Genomic DNA, 24,796 nt, shown 5'->3' on the forward strand with positions numbered 1-24,796 from the left:
TGGCGCTGTTTTAGATGCTTCCTTTTGAACTCAAAAGGCTGTGGCAGAGATTGACCGGTGTTTTAGTTTAAACGGCGACCCTGTTAACTGAGAGAAGACTACTGTTACAAGCTGCAAAAATCAAGAGAATCACAGCTTCTTCTTTTAAAAAGAACACACACATACAAAAAAGATAGAACAAATAAAACCTAATGAAAGAGAAATCAAGTGAATCACAGATGGAAAAAACAATGACTGTGAATGTTTTTTGGGAAAAATTGAAAGAAAAAAATTTGACAAAAAAAAAATGAAAAAAAAAAATTTGACAAAAAAAAAGACAAAATAAAACTGAAATTTTTGTTTTGAAAAAAAAAAAATGAAAAAAAAAAATTGAAAAAAAATTTGAATTTTTCTTTTTTTTTGCCAAAACAAATTTTGACAAATGTTTTCAAAAAAGTTGACCCGGAGCCTGTCGGAATAATACGTTTTCCTCATAATTGAAATTGTGCTCCAAAAGCAGAAAAAAATGAAAAAAAGTGAAAATTTTGCGCCTGTGGTTAAAAACATGTAAAAAGCAATGAATGAATCAACACGTGAGAGGAGATAAGCGCGAGTAGCAAAGACGTTTCAACACGGCTTTAAAATCATTTTGAACTCAAAAAGCCGTGGCAGAGATCGACCGGTGTTTTGGTTTAAACAGCGACCCTGTTAACTGGAGACTTTCAGCCGGATGCATCCCTCATAAACGTCTTTAGACGATCATTAAATATCTGATGAGGATATTTTGAAATCTTAATAAAAACTAAACTAGTTTGCAATCCCAGGAACTCCCTCTGTGTTTCAACAGCTGTGTAAACTCCACAAACACTGACACGTTCAGCTGAAGGTCTCCAGTTTACAGGGTCACTTTAAAAACCGGAACACCGGGAGGAGAGACGCATTCACGGTGGGCTGAGAGAAGAACTACTTTAGCTCCTAGGACCTCATTTAGAGGAACCTTTTTATCCCGCTTCTCAAGTGCACAGTGATTGGTCCATAAGCGGTCTGAGCACCTGCATGAGTTTTGCTTTCCCACTGGTTCAGACACACCTTTTAGTTTTTGAACACATGAAGATTTACTTCCCTCAACACAGATTCTTCCATGGTGGCGTGTAAACAAGAAGCGTGGAGTGGATTAATGACCAGTAACACCGCATCAAAGCAGGCGCCAGTGTTTACAATGAAAGAGAAACATGACTCAGCGATCGGGGTAAACTTCTGCTCCTTTCTGTCCACGTTTGAAGTCAGAGTCAGAGCGCTGCCTTGATTATCTTAAGTCTGAAATGATTAAGAGACGTGAGCTGGGGCTGGGACTCGTGGTCAAAAGGAGCGACTGTAACTCCTGACAGTTGCTGCTAATTATAGCTCCTCTAAAGCTCACTTACTTTGATGATAAACACATTTAGTTTCTGACGTATTCTTCACAATAAAAGTCCTTGTTTTTGTGGAGTTAATGTAGAGGATTTATTCTGAAACAGCCAGGCCTGCAGCAACTAAACAGAGCTTGAATAGTAGTCTCTAAAAATACAAACAGAGAGTTCAGATCACACAGATTCAGATTAAACTTCGTCTGCTCTCAGGCTCAGACGTGAGCTGAGGTTCACATCCCGCGCTCATTTGAACAGAAGAGGAGGGAACCTGTGTTTATGATACTGGAAGAAGCAAGAAAATCAACCATGATGTGGATTTAAGATCACATCTCTCACCTCTAGTTTGAAGTATAAGACAGTTTCACACCAACAAATTTATGATGAGTGAAAGAAGCTCCTTTCTTTTTAACCTGACTTAGCACATTGCCCAAAATGCATGTGTGTTCTGACCTCCTGTGTGTACCTTAGTTTAACCATTAGCAGAACGGCCCTGAAAGCAAACATGGAGCAGTGACAGACGTCTGATATACAGGAGGGATACATCCAGCTTTCAACCTGCAGCTGCAAACTCCACCGTATCTGTCAGCATGTACGAAGCCACAACCCTCCAACCAACAGAGAGGGAGAAGATTAAGGATCTGGTCTTTCAAACAGAGTTTAAAAGCCTGAGACTAGAAACATAAACAAGACTCTCTTTGTCTTAATCATTCAAACGTTACCTGGTCTTTCTTGCCCACCACAGAAAACCACATGTTGCAGCCAGCCGCTGGTCCACACCAGTTCACTCTGGGACGTCCAGACTGGGGCACGCTCACACCCACACGAGAGCACACGCCTCCTCTTCTCCCAGCTGCATGCACCGACAAGTTCAACACCGCAAAATTACACCGGCTAAGAGTAATCCATGTGTTCTAAATCACTATTTACAGCTGGACGGAGTGGGACAAAGAGCAGCCTCTAGAAGTAGTGGAAATTTAGCACATGGCATTTTTAAGACTTGAAGCTTGTGGAAGTTTAAAAAGCTGCATAAATTCCAAACGAGCGGTTTTAAAAAGTTGCAGTAAATTCCTCGAATGTTCCCAAGTGCAGAGGAATTCCTCCCCGAGCTCCTAATTGCAGCGTGTTTGTGAAGAAGCAGAGTCCAGGCGGAGGTCCAGAGGTGAGGTGTAGGCTTGGACGCCGGCTGGTCAGACTGAGGTGGAACGCTGCTGCAGCTCCACCAGACGGATACCACACACACACACTCACTCACACACACACTGAGTTATATAACATGACAGAAGCTCAGCCCAGTTTACAGAGAACTCAAGCAGCTGTTTGACTGAATTCTGTCTACCTGTCTTTCCAATCCCACACACACACACACACTCCGCTGCCTGTTCTCCTCCTCGTACATCCTCGCAGCTTTGAAAGCAAACAGAGCGAGGAGGTTTCCTTCACATCCTTCCTCCCTCCCTCCCCACACACACACACACACACACACACACACACACACACACAGACTGCACACACATGCACGCAGCCGCACAGGAAAGCTCTCGCCTTCAGCAGGAAACACACTCTGCTCTAAAGAAAGACACAGACTCCTTATGTTTCAACCCAGAGAGAACAAATACTTTTAGCTTTGCACTTAAAATCTTATTATAAAACTAGAGGGCCACTCAGAGCCTTTATGGCCTACAGTCAGGTCCTGAATCAACATTACTGACATACCTGCTGCTATTGTTCCAGCAGTGCTGTTTGAGGAGGATGTGAAGCTGTAGTTTACAGTGTCTCAGTAAGGTTCATGTTATTGCTTGTCCCATTAAAGTCACTAACCATAGACCTTTCTGGAGTCCCTGAGCTCCCTTGTCTCGTAGGTTCCTCTGGATCTCTGCTGCTGTGGACGTGCCAGACTCCAGCTGCTACAACTACTACTATCCGACTCACATCTATCATCTCTCTCTCTCTCTCTTCATCTCCCTCTATCCCTCTCTCCAACCCCAACTCGGTCTAACATGAGTCTGGTTCTGCTCAGGGTTTCAGCCTGATAAAGGAAGTCACCATCGTATCTCAAAGAGCTCATGGTACCCTGCTACCCCTCTAGAACACTACGCTCCCAACATGCAGGCCTGCTCATCGTACCTGAAGTCTCTAAAAGTAGTATGGGAGGTCGAGCCTTCAGTTATCAAGCCCCTCTTCTTTGGAACCATCTACCAGTCAGGGTCCGGGAGGCAGACACCCTCTCCACTTTTAAGAGTAGTCTTCAAACTTTCCTTTTTGATGAAGCTTATAGTTAGAGCTGGATCAGGCTTGGACCAGCTCTTAGTTATGCTGCTATAGGCTTAGACTGACACACTGGGATCCCCTCTCTCTTTATTGAGATAACATGCAACTTTTTTAATCCTTAAGAAAATACTATAGAGCTTCAAGTACAAATGAAGAAGAAGATGATTGAAGCCGGATGGAGAAGTTAAACATGCTCAGATACATAGACGTATAAAAGGACCTCATCTAAGGTCGCATGTGTTGACAGAGGGACCTTGACACTGCATTGCATAACTGTCTGGCTTCTAAGTGCAGGGTTTCCCCCACAGGAAATGTGTTAGTCAAAATGAACATCCAACTGTGCTGCATTTAAAATCATTGCCATTTGAAATTATAATCAAAGCAACACGGGACACAGCGGCAGCGGCAGCGGCTCTGAAGTGCTCACCATGTTTGTGCTGGGAGTCCAAAATGTAAACTACAGAAGCAGGAAGTCTGCAGCAGCATAAGGAGCTTTTCTGATGAAGTAATGATGAGGGATTTATGTTTCCTGATGCTGTCTCACTGTTCAATACTCAGGAGGAGTGACGTGAGGATCAGCCTTGTATTATTATATTAAAGGGTGATGATAGAGAAGTTTGTTTAACTTCTGGTGTCTGGGTTGGATCCTGACAGCTGGATGTGTTCTCTCACATGATGGGCAGTGTGGATGGAAGATTGAGGGGCTTGTTTTTTCAGAATAAAAGGAGGTTCTAGCTCTTAATAAAAGTTGTAAAAATATGGGCTACATTTTCATCTCTACATATTTTAAGCTTGAAAGCTGACTCTCTGCAGTCTGTCAAACTCTGGTTTAAAATTTTAAGATTTCAAGGCCAGTAATGTCAGTTTTTAAAAATTGAGTGATCCATGAATACCCATTTGCACTTGGGTCTTGTGTCACTCTTGTTTCTCCAAGTTAACTCGCTTCTTTTAAAATTTCTAAGCAAAGAAAACTAGTTCATGGTCTACAGAGTGCTGATGTTCGGCAACTATTTCCTATTAATTTAAATGGAAATTCAAATTCTTAACTGAATAGTCTGTAGGTTAGAAAACTCTCAGAAAACAGTCAAAATTTAGCACAATTTGGGGCGCTGGTCTGGCCCGTTGCGCCCCATGTACAGAGGCTATAGTCCTCAAGCAGACATCCCAGGTTTGATTCCAACCTGAGGCCCCTTTCCAGCGTCTCACCCCTCACTCTCTCTCTCCCAGTTTCCTGCTCTATCAATTGTCCTGTCCTCTCAGAGTAAATGCACAAAAGCCCCAAAACATAACCACATGATCACAGAGTTTGCAGCTGAACGATGCCAGATTAGTTTGCTAACTGTGGCTACCACTAGCAGAGCTAGCACCACCAGCAATCGGTCGTCCTTGCAGGTTAACATCCACATACCTGTGCTGGTTACTCCACATACAACTTTATCTCCATTCTCTAAATCAGCATTTTATTTTATTTATTTAACCTTTATTTAACCAGGTGAGTTAATTGAGAACCAATTATCATTTGCAATAACGACCTGGGCGAGAAGGCAACACAGGTGGCATGACAATAAATAAAAGCCAAACATACTGACAAACTGCTCCGCACTACAAGATCTGTCATGTGTGCTTGTTTACATCCAGGTAGTAGAGCATTATAGGGTTACGGCAGTCGCCTTTAACCAAATTCATCGGTCTCATCCAGGACGGAGACGAGTCTGCTTACAGACAGGAGGTGGAACAGCTGGCACTCTGGTGTAGTCAGAACCATCTGGAACTGAACCCGCTCAAGACGGTAGAGATGACAGTGGACTTCAGGAGAAGCCCCCCCCCCCACTCCCCCCCCTCACCATCCTGAACAGCACTGTGTCTACTGTGGACTCTTTCAGGTTCCTGGGATCCACTATTTCCCGGGACCTGAGGTGGACCTCCCACATAGACAATATCAGAAAAAAGGCCCAGCAGAGGACTCTGATGAACACTCAACCATAACAGTGTCATACCTGTCAGATCAATACTCTCTGTAAACATACATGTAGATACACAATACAACAATTCTCAAGCAGAATTCCATATTTCTATTTTTTGTATTATTTAACTTCTATTTTTATAATGTAAAAACTACCTCTGCTACTCACCACTGCACTTTATCATATTATTTTAGCTTGTACATATTAGTCAAGCCTACTTGTTGTTTCTTTGTATTTATAGCTAAGGTTATTGTTATTATATTTTTTATTTTATTTTTTATTGTAGTTCTTATTCATTCATTGCCCTTTTGGGTAGAAATACAAAGACAAGATGTAAAACTCTGAAAGTTTCCATCCAGACATCAAAGGTGTGAACAAGTAAACATCATGTACACACAGTGTTCCTGCAGTCCCACCCAAGTGAGCCCACCCTTCACGCCTACTCCCCAAACTGAACAGACCACAGTCACCTCCAGGAGCGGTCCACAGCTTTCTGTGAGGGACTCTGTTTAGTCTCTGCTGTGCTGTCAGACTCAACAATAAGAGCCGTCTATTTTAAATAGCAGCACTGTGACACACACACACACACACACACACACACACGCCGAGACAAATCCAACGCACTCTTTCTTCAACAGCCAAGATCAAAACATCCGACTTATTTTGGGGTTTCCTGTCAGAATCTGTCACAGTTCTGCTCATGAAAACTCACTCCTGGAAGTTTTCTGATTCAGTAAAAGTTTCAGACAAACCTCAGATCTGCTTTAGTTGGATTTAACCCTTCAACTCACACACACACACTCACACACATATGCACACACACACAGCTTCCAGGTGGTGTTTCCTACCTTGGCAGCCACGATGCTGAGGCCCATGCCATTGTGCTTCTTCAGGGTCACTGTGACAACCTCCGGGTCTTTCCTCATTGGCTGAAAAGAGAGATGGACAGGAAGGACAGACTGTGAGTGAGGATGAAACCTCAAAGATGCACCTTTACCAGCCTCAGTGGGGTAAACTCAGTGAGCGTCCTCTCATGTGTTCCCTCGCTCTGTTTCTGAAAGCAGACTGAGGAGCACGAGGAGGGAGGGATGAGAAAAAGGGAGGGAAGGAATGAAGGAGGCATAAAGGGGAAAGGGGAAGACCACAGAGGAACCTGTGGTCGCTGGAATCCAGTCAAGAATGAAAAAACCACATCATGGCTCCCCACACACACACACACACATGTATAAACACACATATATACAGCTCACTGGAGCAGGGCTGGGTGGCTGGGTGGAGAAAGAGAGGGAGAGAGGGAGAGAGGGAAACAAAGAAAGAGAGAGAGCTGTGGAGGTTTCCCACATCATGAAAAAATACTCTGACAAAGGACACTCCAAAATAAATATGCTTGTGTCAGACTTTCATAAAAAGTATGTCTTCAATCGAGCCGAGTGTGTGTAGCTGTGTGTGGCAGGACAACACTCTGACGTAAACAGAGGAGAAGTGAGAAGATCATCAACTCCACAAAACACTACTACACTACCAGAAGACAGGCAGCGATTATGATGACATTTGAAAAACATAAAAGACTCTTTGGTCAAACCCTGTCCCATTAAAGTTACTAACCATAGACCTTTCTTGAGTCCCTGAGCTCCCTTGTCTCGTAGGTTCCTGCTGCTGTGGACATGCCAGACTCCAGCTGCTACAACTACTACTATCCGTCTCCCCACTATCATCTCTCTCTCTCTTCATCTCCCTCTATCCCTCCCCCAACATGAGTCTGGTCCTGCTGGAGGTTTCTGCCTGTTAAAGGAAGTTTGTCCTTGCCACTGTGACTTGCTAAATGCTGCAAAGTGCTCTGCTCATGGTGGATTAAGATGAGATCAGACTGAGTCCTGTCTGTAAGATGGGACTGGATCTGATCCTGTCTTGATGTTGGGTCTTTGTTAATAAGAGAATATAGAGGACGGTCTAGACCTGCTCTGTTTGGGAAGAGTCTGAGGAGAACATTTGTTCTGATTGATTGATTGATTGATAGTCTTCCATTACCATAACATGTTCTGAATCGCTGTGAAACAGTAAACGGAGATCGTAGCAGGGCCGGAAACAGGCGACCCAACAATCAGAGAGACCACACTGCCCTCTAGAGTTTTGGGGTAGTATTGCTGCGCTACACGGACACATCTACGCACAAGTATGTAGAGCTAATGTCTGCGTTAATCACTGATGCATAGAGTCAACACAGAAGTATAAGCCAGGCTTTATTCTAAGGGGGGTAGTCTTCCTTTATATGTATCTACTGTACAGTTAATTCTTAAAATTACTCAAAATTTTGCTGGATTTTGAACGAGAGGAAGCAGGAAAAAAGCACGTAACCCGAATTATTTCTTTCAACAGGAAAGCTTTTGACTTTGTATCCGCATCAGTGTTTCTTTACCTTTATTTCAAAGTATTTAAATATCAAGTGCTGGATTTCCAACAACACTATTGGCCTGAATAGTCGTGGGTGGGTGTTGTTAAGCAGTTTTATCGCAATGACGGATTAATTGGTGAAAAAAAAAGCATTAAAATGAATCAAACTCAGAACTAAACAACTAAAAGGAGCAGAAAACAAAGACCTGGAACTTTTTGAAGATCATTTCCCTAATAGTGTTAACATCTTTAACTTCACATCCACCAAGCTGGAGAGGATAGAGAGCAAGACCATGAGCTACATGAACACCTCCCCCTTCAGTCTGCCCAAACACACACCACTTATCAAAGTGTGTGTGTGCGTGTGTGTGTGTGTGTGTGTGTGTGTGTGTGTGTGTGTGTGTGTGTGTGTGTGTGTGTGTGTGTGTGTGTGTGAGAGAGACGCCTGCATTATGTCGAGACTAAAGTCATGAAATACTAGAGCAGGGATAAACACACCAATTACAGAGGAAGTGGCTGTGTGTGTGTGTGTGTGTGTGTGTGTGTGTGTGTGTGTGTAAAGAGCTCTATCATTTACCGCTCGAGGCTCACTAACTAATTTCAGCAGTGTGATTGGTGTTGATTAAAATGTGTGTGCGTGTCTTTGAGTCCCCGTGTGTGTGTGTGTGTGTGTTGAAGCTTGTTATGAAAAGTAAATTGCCCCTTCTGAAGTCACTGTAATCACTGCCTTGCAAGTGGGAGACCACACACACACACACACACACACAGAAGCCTCTGGATGAGAATCAAAGCAGCTTCCAGGTTTAAATCTCTCTAAAAATAGTCAAAGTATGTCGGCTGTGTCGTCACGTCGTCTGCTGCTCGGTTTCTTTTCAGGAATTCTGACCTTTTTTAGTCCTGAATCCACCTGAAAACTGATCCATGGTCTCCTTTAGGAATGTTCTCACAACTGGAATTCATCTAAGATCTACTTTAAACCCATTAAAGCCAGTTTAACTCACACCTGAGCTAACTGGTAGGATGGAAAGATGAGCTTAGATGTAACCCTGAGAGGATCGTTTGGAGGTGAGGTTCAGGTTTATTCTGGATCTGATCGTGATGATCACAAGGAAAGCACCTGGGAAACTTTAATATAAGTGTTGTGTTGTTATTTATTTCTGATGATATTTATTTATATTCATTCCTTGTTCTTTTTAACTTCAACTGATTTTTTATTTTTCCTTCTACCCTTACTTATTTTATTAATTTGGCTTAATTGATTTTATTTTATTTGTAAGTATTTTACTTATGATTATGTCTTTTGTTGTTCAACCCATAATAATATAAGTGTTGTGTGAAGCATCAATAATTATCCCAGACTGTTTTCACTACCTGCTAAAACTCCTCACAGGAGCTTTAAAGTTTGTAGATCCAAGTGAATGAGAAGCTTCTCCATCTTCTAAATAATAAGATGTGATGGGAAGCTTCTCTACAGCTATGCTAACTAATCAAGATGCTTACTTACAAGCAGGGAGTAATAATTTAATGTTATCATCAAACATTGTGGAGCTGATCGAAAGGGCCTTAGTTGCTCTTAAACTATCAGATTGGATGAAATCTTGAGAAAAGGTTGTATTGAAGATAAAAAGGATTACTAAACTAAACTAAATCTTGTTTTTATCCAGATAAAACCTACAGTCTGTGTGGCTCAAAACTTTTGAGGAGCATTGGGATAACTTTGATCCAAAAAAAACAGGATTATTCTGATTCACAGGAACAAAATGTGACCAAACTTTTAAACTGATCTAACAAAACCACATTTATTCATCATGCATAAACTTTAGACATATTGCTGTCATGAAATAATAGAGTTTGTTCCCTTTAAATATTTTATCTAACAGCTGTTTAATATCTAACTTAATGTGTTTAAATCAGAGCTAAGGAACTTTCAGTTTGATTTTGGCGCCCCCTGTGGACAAAGTATGTATTATGAAGTCTCATTTAGAACTCTAATATTCCTCATTTCTTGATCTTTTAAAGTCTGAATCCTGATAAGGTTCATTAAATCCAGTTTACTTTTTAAAAAACTGGGACTAGAGTGAGATGCGTCACCTGATCCATGACTGAACATCTGAATCAGAGTAAACCTTTAGAACAGCCAGGCCTGGGGAATTAGGAAACTCTTCTTGTTGTGAGTTGGGTGGTGGGGGCTGCTAGGGTCCAGGTAGTAGAGTAGGTAGTATTGGTTGTCACTACCTGGAGATTGAGGGTAGGAGCCTGGGTCTGTTGAACGTGGCAGTATTGATGGGTTGGGTTGTTAAATTTGGGTGTTCTGCTGGTGGATATGGAGGGGGGGTTTAACAGTTAACTGTTTAGCCTCTCTGAGGTGTCGTGGGACGAACTAAAGGAAAACACAGTGAAGGGAGGAGCCCACTTGATAACCCCAGGGATGTTCTGGCTCTCGCTGCCAATCTGTCCTTTCTATCTCAGGCTTTGGGGGACATCAGGAGCCATGTGGTAGGCTACTAGACGTATGAGTGGAGGGCATGGGGGGTGGGTTTCTTGTGTTTATCTCAAATTAAAGTGTATATTTTGTCATAATTAAAATGTTATCAAAAAGAAAAATCTGTCTGGAAAATTCTACCTCTGCTGTTTTTACCAGACCGTACGTTTGTTCCTTGCCTCTCTTCTGTCAGTTCTGCAGGACGCCTCAGTCTCTACAGCTTCTATGAGTCAGCATTACTTAACCTGCACCTTACACTGTCCCCCGCCACACAAGAGCATGATCACAAAGTGGTTCAGACAGCGTATGCATGTGTATGCGTGTGTGTGTGTGTGTCGTACCATTTCAGAGCTGTCAGCAGCAGAGAAGTGGCTGTCACAGTCGGCTCCCTCGAAGTGGACGGTCCAGGTACCAGGAGAGCGAGGGTGAGGTACTAACCGACAGAAACCTGGAATAAAAAACAGACAAATTAACATCACAGAGATCCAGACTTTATCCTCTCATGTAAAACCCCAAACTGTGAAGTAAGAGGAACTTTGAAAGTCAGTTTATTTTTGGTAAAAAGCCACATTTAAAAAAACAAAAACTTTATGAGGATCCAGACGAGGTTTTATGGGATATTTATTAATGTTTTGAGATTTCTGACTTATTTATAACTGTTTAAATGTTCCCACCAGGCATGTTTTATGACGTATAAACAGACAGTTTGGATGAAAAATGTTTCAAAATGTCTGTTTCTTCTATCTTGCTTAAATCAAACCTGTGTCAAACTCTGAAACACCTTCTTCCAAGAGTAGAGATGTTCAGAGTAAGAGCACGAAACCCTTACATCAAGATCAGTTGATTGATTTCAAACACTAATCCCTTTATTAAGGTCTTGTATCAGTCAAGGTCCCAGACGTCGCCTTTACCTCTCTGCAGCAGCGGCTCGAGGAAGTCCTGCAGGCCGTTGGGGAGGCTTCGCACCACGTCGCACGAGTATCCGTCTTCAGGAAGGAGGAAGGGCAGCTGGAGGTCGGGATCCTCCTCCAGCTGCACCTCTCTGCCGTCACTCCTCGCCAGCTCATCGGCCGTGTTCTCCGCCACCGCCACCACGTGGTCTATCAACTCCTGCGCACAAACAGAACACAGAAACATGAGCAGAGCGGTTTTAAGTTTTTGACATGATGCTGTATTCGGAGCGTTTGACTCACGGGTGGGATGTACGGCTCGTCGGGAGCACAGTGGTAGTTGGTCATGAGGGCGTGGAGCTGCAGGGAGTTGAGCTTGAAGCAGGTGTTGTGGATGTTCTGCACGTCCTGCATGGAGTACTTGTCCATGGTGAGCAGGGTGGTGGCCTGGAAGACACAAAACAAACATTTTATTCTCTGTATTTAAGTGGAATTAAACTAAATGCTGCTTTCTGTGAATATGAAGGAAGCAAAAAGACAAAACTACATGTTTATATATTTCTTTTACAGTGAGATTGTCCCTTTATTGGGAAAATGAGCCCAAAAGATTCAACATCAGGACACACCTGCGCATGTTTTTAGCTGGTATGACGTTTATTTGCATGTTTTTGCATCGGTTTATCTATCACCAGAGGATAAAGGATGTATGTTTGTGTTACAAGAGGTATCAAATTCCCAAATGTGGTGGATTCAAAGGTTAGAATCACACTGATTGTCATCCTTTCATGTCTTTAAACCCTGATTTTTAACTCCCTTTCAACACGCAGGCCACAGCTTCATCCTCTAATCTGATTTCTGATCGTAAGCGATGGAGCCCAACATGCTCAAACAATCTAAAGTTAGAAGGAGTGTTTCCTTTATTCTGACTGTGCTCCGTTCACTGCTTTTGAAAAGGCGAGGTCGTGTTGTTTCCATGCACCGCTTCAAATTGAACAATCTCATAATCAGAGCGTGATGACAGCTGTGAGGCTGTTTGCTTTTATTTCCAGGGGAGACGCCCTCGTCAGTCAAATCTGATCAAACAACAGCGAGAGGCAGATGTGCGGTCCGTCTCAAATCTGCTGCGTTCTAGCTCTGTTCTCTCTCATCTGTCGACATTTTCAGACAGAATGTAGCACGGAGCAGGACCGTCGGACAGCTTGAGTCATGTGACCGAGGTTTTCCCGCTGTAATCACTGAATCAAGGATTCTCCTCCTCCTCCTCTCCTCATCCATGTTGTCTTTCTGGTTTTCCTCTGAAAACCTCTGACCTGTTGACTCCAGGCCTGGCTCCGCTCATCATGACTTTGGTTTGTTGTTGTAGTTAAGTGAAATACGATCTGGTGACAACACAGAGTGTTTTATTCTGAAAATTAACCGGATGTTTTCATTTTGTTTTGGTGAAACCTGACTTCCTGTCCCGCTCCATCTGCTCTGTTGAGATTGATGCGTCCGGAGGGCTCCGACCTGCCGGATCAGATATGGAGCTGGAACGCAACGGAGCGGATCCAGTGGAAGTTAACACATTGACTAGAATAGAAACCTATAAGATCCCGAGCTGTGATGGATCGGAGACAGACTGGACATGGAACTCTTGCTCCCTAAAGATTATTTATCCTCACACATCCTTGAATTTTTAACTTCTTCCCATAAATGCACAACCTCAACTTAAGACCACCAGAGCTAAATAATAAAGTCGTCTTAAACAGCTGCTACAAACAAGGGAAACACTGGAGGACTACATAAAATAAATCCCACAGCCCTTGAACTCCTCAATCCTTGTCTCACCTGTACGATCCGGCTGAGGTGGCAGTCAGCGGCGAGCTCCAGCCCCTGTTTCTCCGCCCAGGCCTCGATGTGGCTGAGCTGCTGACGGAGGATGGCGCCCCAGTAATGACAGCAGAGCCCCGAATCCGTGTCGGTCACCAGCTTGTTGAAGAGCCACATGTTGATGAAGTGGAAGAGCTGCGAGAAGAGCTGGATGGTGAGAGCGGCGTTGACTCGACACCGTCGCAGCAACGACATCGCTCCGGTGAGCGTGTGCAGGACGTCCTCTGGAGGGAGGTGGAGAAACAAGAGGGTCATTGAGATTTTAAGTCCCCCTGTGGACTTTTCTGGGATACTGAATGTGTCTGTGTGATTACCGATCTTGGGTCTCTGTGGATTGTGTTCCTCGGGGTCGTCCAGGAAAGCCGGCATGTAGTTGTTCAGATCGGCCTGCAGACAGTGGACCAGGTACCTGCACCAATCACAGCACAGCTCGTTAGACATCACACACTTTTCTCAAACTCTCAAATCTCACAACCACACTCTGGACTGACTTGAACGCCATCTGGACCAGGTGGGCGAGGATGTCCTGTGCGTCCAGCGTGATGCGGTTCAGGTCTCGGTCCTGCTTGATGAAGTTGAGCAGCTCGGAAGCGTTGGCCATCCAGAAGGCCAGAGCTCCCGCGATGTTCTTCTGCTTCTGTAACGTACAAGCGCACATTCACAGACGGAGACAAAAAAAGAACATAGGGAGGGAGCTGTTAGAGCGGCAGGATGAAGGAGAAACCGTTAGGTAAGAGAGGACGGGGGGACGGGGGGGCGTTCTGTTTGAGTGGCAGCCAGAAGGAGCAATTGTTACTTCAGGGATAGGCTCATGCCCCGCCCACTCCTCCCTCTAAGCCAACCCAGTGCTGAGAAGAAGAGTGGTCGTCACTGTCAATCACAAAGAGATGTGTTTTGACTTTATGAGAGACATGAGGGACCACGCCGTTTCCTCTCAGACACGACTTTGTTAGCAGGTTCACAGACACCGGACTCCTCCTCCTCTAACTTTTGATGCTTGAGCTTTTTCAGTGAGTGTTGAGACTGTAGACCTCCATCATGGAAAGTTTGGAGTCAATATTAAACGATCTCTACCTCCTTGCTTACTCCAGCTGCTACAAATACTACTATCCATCTCACCACTGTCATCTCTCTCTCTTCATCTCCTCTATCCCTCTCTCCAACCTCAACTCAGTCTAACATGAGTCTGGTCCTACTCGAGGTTTCTGCCTGTTAAAGAAAGTCACCTTCGTATCTTAAAGAGCTCATAGTGCCCTGTTACCCCTCTGGAACGCTACCCTTCCAACATGCAGGCCTGCTCTTCACACCTTGAGTCTCTAAAAGTAGTATGGTTGGTAGAGCCTTCAGTTATCAGGCCCCTCTCCTTTGGAATCATCTACCAGTCAGGGATCAGGAGGCAGACACCCTCTCTACTTTTAAGAGTAAGCTTCAAACTTTCCTTTTTGATAAAGCTTATAGTTAGAGCTGGATCAGGCGTGGACCAGGTCTTAGTTATGCTGTTATAGGCTTAGACTGACACACTGGGATCCTGTCTTTCCTTCACTTTCTCACTTACTTTAACTCCTTCTGTCCCTTCAAAGTTACTAACCATAAACCTTTCTAGAGTCCCTGTGCTCCCTTGTCCCGTAGGTTCCTGCTGCTGTGGAAGTGCCAGACTCCAGCTGCTACAACTACTATCTATCTATCTCACCACTATCATCTCTTTCTTCATCTCCCTCTATCCCTCTCTCCAACTCTGTCTCAGCAGATGTGTGTCTAACATGAGTCTGGTCCTGCTGGAGGTTTCTGCCTGTTAAAGGAAGTTTGTCCTTGCCGCTGTAACTTGCTAAATGCTGCAAAGTGCTCTGCTCATGGTGGATTAAGATGAGATCAGACTGAGTCCTGGATCTGATCCGGTCTTGATGTTGGGTCTTTGTTAATAATAGAACATAGAGTACGGTCTAGACCTGCTCTGTTTGGAAGGAGTCTAAGGATAACATTTGATCTGATTTGGCGCTATAAAAATAAAGATTGATTGACAAACATATTTCTCAAAATGTCGTCCTCTTGTCTTTTAAACTCTACATTTTTAGAGAGGAGCATGTAAGCTCTTGAAAACATGTTCAATGCCTCATCTTGTGCAGAGGAAAGTGATTCATCAGCCTCATAGCTCACAGGTTGAACCAGCAGCAACATGCTGGACCAGGAGGATAACACCAGAGAATAATTCATGACACAATTATCTTGAAGTGGATAATACCAGGCTCTATGTAAAGCCGAGCGTCTGCTCCATGTGTCAGTCTACAGTCTACAGGACAGATTTCAGGTCATGGGATCAACGGGGAGGACGGAGCCGAGTGTCTGAGGAGCTGATTGGTTAATAACCCCCGCCACTCAAAGAGGGAGGAATGTGCGACGCTGCTCCCCCGCACTCATCTATCCCCCGCCTTGGAATTAAACAAAACAAAGACAAATAAAAAACCCTTCATTCAGATTCAGAACAGCCAGAGGATGAGAGATGGAGCCGAGTGCATCGAAACGAGACAGTCAAACATTTGGGGAACATTAAAACACAGACGGGTGGTTTAACATCTGAATGAAGCAGAGGAGGTGAGGGAGGTCAGAGGACGAAGAGACTCGTCTCTCGTCCACACTGTCGAGGAGGAGAAGCAGACGTGGTCACATAAAAATGGATGCCAGCATTAGAGATGGAGCGATGACAGAAAGGGTGGTTGCTTTGTTTATTTTTTTTGTTCTGTTTTTGGTTTTGGTTTTTTTTTTAGTACCAGGCAGGTCCAGGAAGCTGAATGGAATTAGTCAGGTTGATGTTGCTGTTGTTGCTTAGTTTTTCCAGCTGTGGGAGGACGAGTTATCATGGCTTTATTTGACATTTCTGTTAGGATGGAGGAAAAGAAGCAGCAGCAACAATGAAGGGCTGGTCACAAAAGCCGACAGAGAGCGGAGAGGAGAGAGAGTTAGAGAGAGTTCAGAGATCTGAGAGGCAACATGATGATCAGGGTTAGTTTGAGCTCTATCCCAGACATTGTGACAGATTAAAGTACAATAGAACAGTTTCTCTGTGCTTTAAAGATCTAGAATAAATAGACTTATGGTTGGAAAGACACAACACATTTTTAAATTCTGCATATTGTTGTCTTCATTTCATTTTTAAAACTAGGATCCTTTAGCTTTTTATCAAGTGATCTTTAAGTATTGCTGCAGTTAACTGTGGCATTATTTTGCTACAGATTTTAGTCTACTGTCGCTGTATGCAAAGATATTTTCAATATTGGAATTTCTTGCTGTATTCCCGCATTTGTGTGCATTAATTTCTCCTGCTGAGCTGGGCTAGGGAGGAAGGTGTTTTTTTTTCTTTTTGAGTTCTGGGACTGGTGTATTTATATTGTAAATGTGCAGGTAATTCTGTATCTATGGACCTCCCTATTACCCCTCTAGAACGCTACACTCCCAACATGCAGGCCTGCTCTTCACACCTTGAGTCTCTAAAAGTAGTATGGGAGGTAGAGCCTTCAGTTATCAGGCCCCTCTCCTTTGGAATCATCTACCAGTCAGGGATCAGGAGGCAGACACCCTCTCTACTTTTAAGAGTAGGTTTCAAACTTTCCTTTTTGATAAAGCTTATAGTTAGAGCTGGATCAGGCTTGGACCAGGTCTTAGTTATGCTGTTATAGGCTTAGACTGACACACTGGGATCCTGTCTTTCCCTCACTTATTCACTTACTTTAACTCCTTTTGTCCCTTCAAAGTTACTAACCATAGACCTTTCTGGAGTCCCTGAGCTCCCTTGTAATTCTGTATCTATGGACCTCTACAGGTATATAACTATGCACATGTATGCACCTTGTTTCTCCTGATAGGAGTGTCGTTTTTCCCAGTCTCATTGTTGTGTTGTTTTTTTTGTTTTTTTTTCCCTTTCTTCCGTTTAAATGAAAAACTAAAAAATGTAAACTTGTACACAAATTACAATGTCATTGATTTTTGCTCAGTAAACAGAACTGGCAAAAAAAAAATTGGAATTTCTACGTTTTGTCAGTTTAAATTTGAAATTGAAATGATTCACATTAATTGAATTAATCTTTATTTTTTTCCTCATGTGCAATACATTTTACTACCCATCTTCTCAGTTCTGCACATCGCTTTTAACCTATGTTACCAGTCTGTGCACATTTTTCACTGCATCACTGGTTTTGTAAATATTTTTAAATGCACTTATTTAGTTGTGTGTATCTACTAGGGGTGACCCCAAATAGTCAAATATTCGACGATTGGTTCTAACGAGTCTTAGTCGACTGCCAATCTCAAAGTCGAATATTTGCATATGAAATGTGGATCATTCCATTCAAACCATGGGGGTGCTCAATGTCTAATTTTACACTATTTTCCCTTTTCCCGTAAAAATAGTGTCTCATTTATCCTATTTTGATATAAATATAGACTTATTTAATGTAATTCTGAGAACAGCTCTTGAAGTGTTAAATCTCCTTAAAGTGGTAATTAAATCTCCCCTGGTAATTAAAGGTGGACTCTCCCATTTAGTGGGTACCTGTGGAGCAGACGTACCTCAGCTGGCCTTTAAATCTTTCTACGTTCATGGTAGCTCAAAATGTTAGGAAATAAAACTTCAGATGATCCTGGGTCAATAAGGAAAAACAACAAACATTCGACTATGGGCAAAATCTGATGAATCAGATTCGACTAAGCAAATCCTTAGTCGGGCTCACCCCTAGTATCTACATTCTTAAGATATGCTTCTTTTACTTTGTTTTATTTTAATTGCTAATAACTTTTTAATAATTGCTATATATGCTCTTGTTTACTTCATACTGTTTTGCACTGTGTACTCTGCTGCTGTAACACTTTAAATTTCCCCGTTGTGAGACTAGTAGAGTAATATCTTATCTTATTTTTAAGGTTCTGCCAGACGCATCAATCTCAACAGAGCAGATGGAGCGGGACAGGAAGTCAGGTTTCACCAAAACAAAATGAAAACATCCGGTTAATTTTCAGAATAAAACACTGTGTCATCACCAGATCGTATTTCACTTAACTACAACAACAAACCAAAGTCATGATGAGTGGAGTCAGGCCTGGAGTCAACAGGTCAGAGGTTTTCAGAGGACCGGAAAGACAACATGGATGAGGAGAGGAAAACCTTGGTCACATGACTCCAGCTGTCCGGCGGTCCTACCTGGACCTGGTTTATTAGGAAAGTTTTACATTTGATGCTGTTTTATCTATATTTGTGTTGCTCTGAATTTAATATGGTATTAATCCTATTTATTGCCAAATTAAGAGAACTGCTACATCATAGGCATCTCAGGAAGCAAGTCATATTTACCTTTGCAACAATTTTAAAAGGTGTAAAGTGTTTTAGAAATGAACTAGATCACCTATTTAAAGTGAGCTGTTGAAAGAGCCAAGCAGTTTGAAATATCTGCAGACGTGCTCTTTATGTCCGCCAGATCACAAATTTAATTTAGCGGTACTAAAGTGCATCTTTATTAATCAAGAAAATGAAGTACCTGCAACAAAATGTGATGCCATTCATTCAATTCTAAGAGCTATTTCTTACTCTATGTTGCCTGTTTTAAAATACACGTATGCATGACATGTTTATTAGTAAGTTTAAATTGAGTCAAAACTTCCACCAGATCCTGACAGAAGCAGAGAGTTACTGCGATGAAATGTTACTTTATCCATGTTGCCCACACCAGAAGAGAGAGAGAGAGAGAGAGAGAGAGAGAGAGAGAGACAGAGAGGAAGAAGTGAAGAGCAAGGGAGGAAGACAAGAAGTCTGTAGCAGCCGTATCATGGTGTGCTAATGTGCTATCCTACCTGATCCCCTTCAGGAATCTCCTGGATGGAAGGAGGGGGAGGAGGAAGAGGAGGAGGAGGAGGAGGAGGAGGAGGAGGAGGAGGAGGAGGAGGAGGAGGAGGAAGGAACACGTTCACAGGACAGAGAGAAAACACGTCAACAGCTACAGTATGGACACAGCCATGTAACAAACACATATATGTACAGTTTGACACACACACACATGGTTCATGGTGAACAATGTAAAGCCGTTATAATCAAGTAAAGATAATTATGGATGAAGGTCAGCTTAAAAACAAAATACTGCAAATGTCTGCACGTTTAGCTAGTTCAACGAAGGCAAGAAACGACCTTTGAAAAATTAACATGATTAATTTTTAAAAAATACTTAGATTTTTAAATATATTAAGGTGTATACAGAACAAAAACTTTAAAAATGCATTGATTTATTTAATTTTAACAGATTTTTTAAAACAAAAAGACAAAAAAAAAAATATTTTAAATTAAAACAGTTTAAATTTCCTCAACTCCTGTCGACATTTTAAGTGACCTGTAACATGAATAAAACCTTCATCATATTTAAGAAGTTGAGTTTTAAAGCAAATTTCCCTTTTAAAATAACTGAAAAGGGTGTTAGCCTTCTCAGTTATTGTTGCAGAAACAAGCAGCAGGTGCTCATGGGAAATGTAGTCTCAGTATAACAAAGAACTGTGACTACAAATAGTTTCACATGTCAAACTTTGTTATTGCGTAAGGCTCAAAGTGATCAATCAAGGACAGATTGTAATGCAGGATGCACAAGGATGCAATACACAAAGTTAATGTGGCTTCAATCTGCAGATACGATTAAGGGCCTGTCTCCACTAATGGCTGTTTTTGCGCTGGCAACACCCACAACCTCAATTCAAAACACTTCTCACTAATGCTTACTGTTGCTATTTTACAAGAGCTTTCTAACACCCCTTTACTTCCCTTGGTGGTTACACATTACATGTGTTATAAATGGCTCTGTCTGCTTAATAAAAGCTCTTATTTAAGCAGACAGAGCAAAGGAAATGGAAAAAAAATCCTTCCCTATTGTTGTTGACAAAGTTGATAACCTAAGTCCCGCCCCTTCTTCATTTTGATTGGTCAGTTGAGCAGTGGACGTAGTAACCGTGACGTCACCCATCTGTTTTGAAGCCAATCGTCTGTGGGTGCCATATTGGAAATGCTGAACTCAACCTAACTTCGTCCGAGCTAGTGTGAGGTAAAGAGGCGGGCCTTTAGCCTTTTCCCTAACAGCTACAGTGTGCCCGCCTGTCAATCAAGTCAGGCATGCCCTTATTTGGGCAAAACTCGTGTGTTTAATATCTTTGAAAATTCACCCCCTACAGTGTGTGCTGATAGAGAAATGAGCTATTCAGACCTAAACTGTTTTTTGAACCAGGATGTAAACATGTTTATTTCTGCTGTAAAGATCGTCTTCTTTGAATGGGTGTGTATGTGGTTTCCTGCGTTTCTACAGCCAGCCTCTAGTGGACGCTTGATGAACTGCAGTTTTTAGCACTTCTGCATGGGCTTCATATTTCAAGACCGTAGGTTGCTGCTTGGTGCTATCAGAGCAGAAACGCCACTAGTGGACACAGGCCCTAAGTCTTCTAAGTTCTCAATATTGAACACAATCTCCTGGTTAATGTGTTGATATATTTAAAAATGCAAGCACAAGCTACATATCTACAAATTTAGTGTCTAACTCATTAAGTGTCTTCTTCTAAAGGTACCATAATCCAAGTGATACTGATTATTACATTAGACTTTATTCTAATACTTTAAATCAATCACTTCTCTGTTTATTGAGTAATACCTCCTTTGATTAATTACCAAAAATCATTTAAAAATTAGTCAAATTCTAGAAGTTAGTCCCTTCCTGTGTCTTGTTTTTCTCTGACAGGTTTAAATTGATGCATCTTGTTGAACAGCCGATATGTTAATGCAGCCTTAAGGACGTTCTTCCCCAGGTTTATGCTTTTTAAACACACATTAATGAGGTTACTAAGGGTCGTTCTCAGCTGTCACATCAGCATACTTCCAGCTCTTACTGCCAGTGATCGTAGCGCCATGCCAGCTGACATTTAGTAAACACTATATCGCTTCATAGCAGGCTTCACATCACAAGCGTTTAACACTGACATGAAGACAAACACAGGACAAATGCAGAGACCGCTGCTGGAAAGAAAGCAGCAACGTACAAACATTTAAACACATCTTACAACAACGGTTTGTAAGAGTGGAGGAACACGAGGGGGGGGAGGGGGCATGCAAAAGAAATATCACACGCTTTAAAATGATCCAGTATGAAGTGCATAAACCTCAGGGGGATGAAGAAGCGCGGCCAAACTAACAGCAGCACACACTGTGGAAATGCAAAAAGTCAGTCCGATGTACAATGACATGAAGTTTTGAAGAAGTGTTTACTGACCTGGATGACGCCTTCCATCATGCTCACCATCTTGTTGACGATGGCGATGACTTTGTGCGTCCTCTCAGAAGGCGACATGTCAGGCCGGTAGGTAGGCGACATGATGTATCGACAGGCCATGTACAGGACGTAGGTGGGCGACAGTTTGAAGTGGACCGTGGAGCTGTTGGTGTAGTTGATGATGGCTGACAGGAAGGTGTCTTCAGCTGCAGAGACACAGAGGAGAGTAATTAGACCACTGTCACGTACACTGACACAGAGCTACACGGACTCGTGGTTAGAGAAGAATTACAACAATGATAACAATCTGGAGCTCAAAGAGTTGCTTTACTGGAGTGTTTCCCTACAGCTTGAAATCTTCATTTAAAGGAAAGATAATGAGTTGATATGGAGACGATCAAAGGCACTGAAGGGTTGAAGATTTTAAATTATGACAAAATTAAACAGCAGCCTTTAAAGAAGAGGAGCTTCACAGAGCAAGTGCAATACTTAGAAGTAAGGCTGTGGTAAAACTTGACACTTTTCAATTATTTTTAATACACTTTTATTTTTTTTAATACTTTATTGTGTCAATATTGTTCATATTTAATAAAAGAAAATAAAAACATATATTTATTTTCATATTTATTTATTGTTTTCACCCATACAAGATCAGAAAATAAAATATAAAAATAATGAATAAATAATAATAATAATAATAAGAGTATGAGATGCTTGGTGAATGTAGTTTATGTATTTATACACTTTCATATATTAATTTGCATCCATAAATTGATGTCCCATCTCTTCAATTTTAGTAATCTGCATCATTTTTATTAATATTTCAATTATTATTTGTATTAATCTTTTTCTTAACTTTAATTAAATATTTTACATTATGATTTTTATTATTATTATTTTTAAATATTATTTCTATGTACCCCCTTTTTTTTATTATATTTAAATGCATTCTCTATTTATGCTCGACTGTTCTTGTTCTACTCTTGCTATTATGTCTGTGTGGCTGCAACAACCAAATTTCCCTCTGAAGTATTATCTTATACTATCAGGCAGATGTGTGTCTAACATGAGTCTGGTCCTGCTGGAGGTTTCTGCCTGTTAAAGGAAGTTTGTCCTTGCCACTGTAATTTGCTACACACTGAGATCCTGTCTTTCCCTCACTTTGACTCTCCCTGTCCCATTAAAGTTACTAACCATAGACCTCTCTGGAGTCCCTGAGCTCCCTTGTCTTGTAGGTTCCTCTGGATCTCTGTTGCTGTGGACGTACCCCTCTCTCTCTCTCTCTGGATCTCTGTTGCTGTGGACGTACCCCTCTCTCTCTCTCTCTCTCTCTCTCTCTCTCTCTCTCTCTCTCTCTCTCTCATCCTCTCTCATCCTCTCATCCTCTCTCATCCTCTCATCCTCTCATCCTCTCTCTCATCCTCTCTCTCTCTCTCTCTCTCTCTCTCTCTCTCTCTCTCTCTCATCCTCTCTCTCTCTCATCCTCTCTCTCTCTCATCCTCTCTCCCTCTCCCTCTCTCCCTCTCCCCCTCTCTCTCTCTCTCCCTCTCTCTCTCTCTCCCTCTCCCTCTCCCCCTCTCCCTCTCCCTCTCTCTCTCTCTCTCTCTCTCTCTCTCTCTCACCTCTCCCTCTCTCTCTCTCTCTCTCTCTCTCTCTCTCCCTCGCTCACCTCTCCCTCTCTCTCTCTCTCTCTCTCTCTCCCTCCCTCCCTCACTCCCTCACTCCCTCTCTCCCTCTCTCCCTCTCTCCCTTCCTTCCTTCCTTCCTTCCTTCCTTCCTTCCTTCCTTCCTGCTGGAGGTTTCTGCCTGTTAAAGGAAGTTTGTCCTTGCCACTGTAACTTGCTAAATGCTGCAAAGTGCTCTGCTCATGGTGGATTAAGATGAGATCAGACTGAGTCCTGTCTGTAAGATGGGACTGGATCTGATCCTGTCTTGATGTTGGGTCTTTGTTAATAATAGAACATAGAGTACGGTCTAGACCTGCTCTGTTTGGAAAGAGTCTGAGGATAACATTTGATTGATTGATTGATTGATTGATAATCATCATTATAATTATTTTCATTTATCTATTTTGTAATGTATTGTTTTACTTTATTTAAATGTATTCTCTATGTTTCAAGTATTTTACTGTGTTTTTATGTCTGTCTCCTGAACTGTGGTGCATTTTTATGATGTAAAATGTGTGTTTAATAAAGAGGATTTTTGGGGATAAATAGCATTACACTATTAAACCTTTTTTTATTATAAAAACAAACCTTAAAAAAAACCTCAGACGGCATCAGACGTTATTCATCATGCCACACATGACATTGACTGTAATAGATCTTTCGGAGCAGCAGTGAGCAGTTTGTTTAAGTCACTTTGGTGGTTGCTTGGTCTCAGATCTTGGCACCACATGCCTCATGTGGGATAAACCAGTGAAACCACCCTGAGCCCGTCTGCGGTGTCAGTTTCCTTCAGTTTCGCTCTGTTGGTTCAGTATCTGATGGCAAACTGGCTGCAGCTGCACTGAAACAACTCTCTTTATGAAAACCTGAACACCGGATCAGCAGCAAGTTCCCAGTTTTTCCAAAGTGTGCGTGCGTCATTGTCCCACACTCTCTGTCCTTCTTACAACATATGGTTTCTCCCGGTGCATTATGGGTACAGGACTCATAACCACGCTCTGACCGATGACCAATCAAAATCCTCCTCAGGCTGGTGAAAACAGATGATCTCACATTAAAGCAAATCTACACTGAGTGCAAACAGTCACACTAAGACCCAGAGCACAATAAAGTCAACAAACAGACGCGTTAAACAGCTAGAGAGTGTGGGAAACATCCAGTGTCAGAAAAAACAGACGTCCTCAGATTCTGGGACTGATTTAAGACGACTTCACCGACCAAGACCGGCTCAGTCTGATGAAACTAAAGAGATTTAGTCAGACAGACAGAGAGAGAGAGGAGTGTTATTTTATCAACAAAGAGATCTAAAGCTCAAACACAACAAGAGTTAAGATCTGTGTCAAATGTAATAAACTCATTGTTTGGTTTGATGGTTTGTAACAGGCAGTAGAGCGTGACTGAGAAGAACAATCCTTTGAGTTTATGGTGACTCACAAAGCCGGTTTTGTTTTGTTATTTGTTTGGTTGTGTGCTCAGTGTTTGATGGTTAGACTATCCCCTTGTTAAATCTCAACATGATTTGATTAAAGAGAAACACAATCACATGTTGTAACCAAAAAGAGACTTAACTTCCCTTTCTCTTAAGATTTGTGTCAGACTTG

General features: G+C 42.2%; 1 protein-coding gene across 15 annotated transcripts in view; it reads right to left on the minus strand.

Moving 5' to 3' along the window:
- Positions 1 to 24,796, minus strand: part of afdna (afadin, adherens junction formation factor a) — a 151,938-nt gene that overhangs the window by 41,921 nt on the left and 85,221 nt on the right. For 8 of the 15 annotated variants that reach the window (XM_034699042.1, XM_034699044.1, XM_034699034.1 and 5 more), the window contains 9 exons: positions 21,529 to 21,734; positions 19,088 to 19,108; positions 13,744 to 13,889; positions 13,567 to 13,661; positions 13,211 to 13,476; positions 11,687 to 11,830; positions 11,405 to 11,603; positions 10,835 to 10,941; positions 6,469 to 6,549 (listed from right to left, as the gene is read on the minus strand). In XM_034699042.1, coding sequence (XP_034554933.1) covers positions 6,469 to 6,549; positions 10,835 to 10,941; positions 11,405 to 11,603; positions 11,687 to 11,830; positions 13,211 to 13,476; positions 13,567 to 13,661; positions 13,744 to 13,889; positions 19,088 to 19,108; positions 21,529 to 21,734 — 1,265 coding nt within the window. The remainder of the gene's footprint in view (positions 1 to 6,468; positions 6,550 to 10,834; positions 10,942 to 11,404; positions 11,604 to 11,686; positions 11,831 to 13,210; positions 13,477 to 13,566; positions 13,662 to 13,743; positions 13,890 to 19,087; positions 19,109 to 21,528; positions 21,735 to 24,796) is intronic. The other 7 variants (XM_034699046.1, XM_034699036.1, XM_034699047.1 and 4 more) reach the window with 1 other exon arrangement.

Source organism: Notolabrus celidotus, chromosome 13 (genome assembly GCF_009762535.1).
Source record: "Notolabrus celidotus isolate fNotCel1 chromosome 13, fNotCel1.pri, whole genome shotgun sequence".
Taxonomy (NCBI): Eukaryota; Metazoa; Chordata; class Actinopteri; order Labriformes; family Labridae; genus Notolabrus; species Notolabrus celidotus.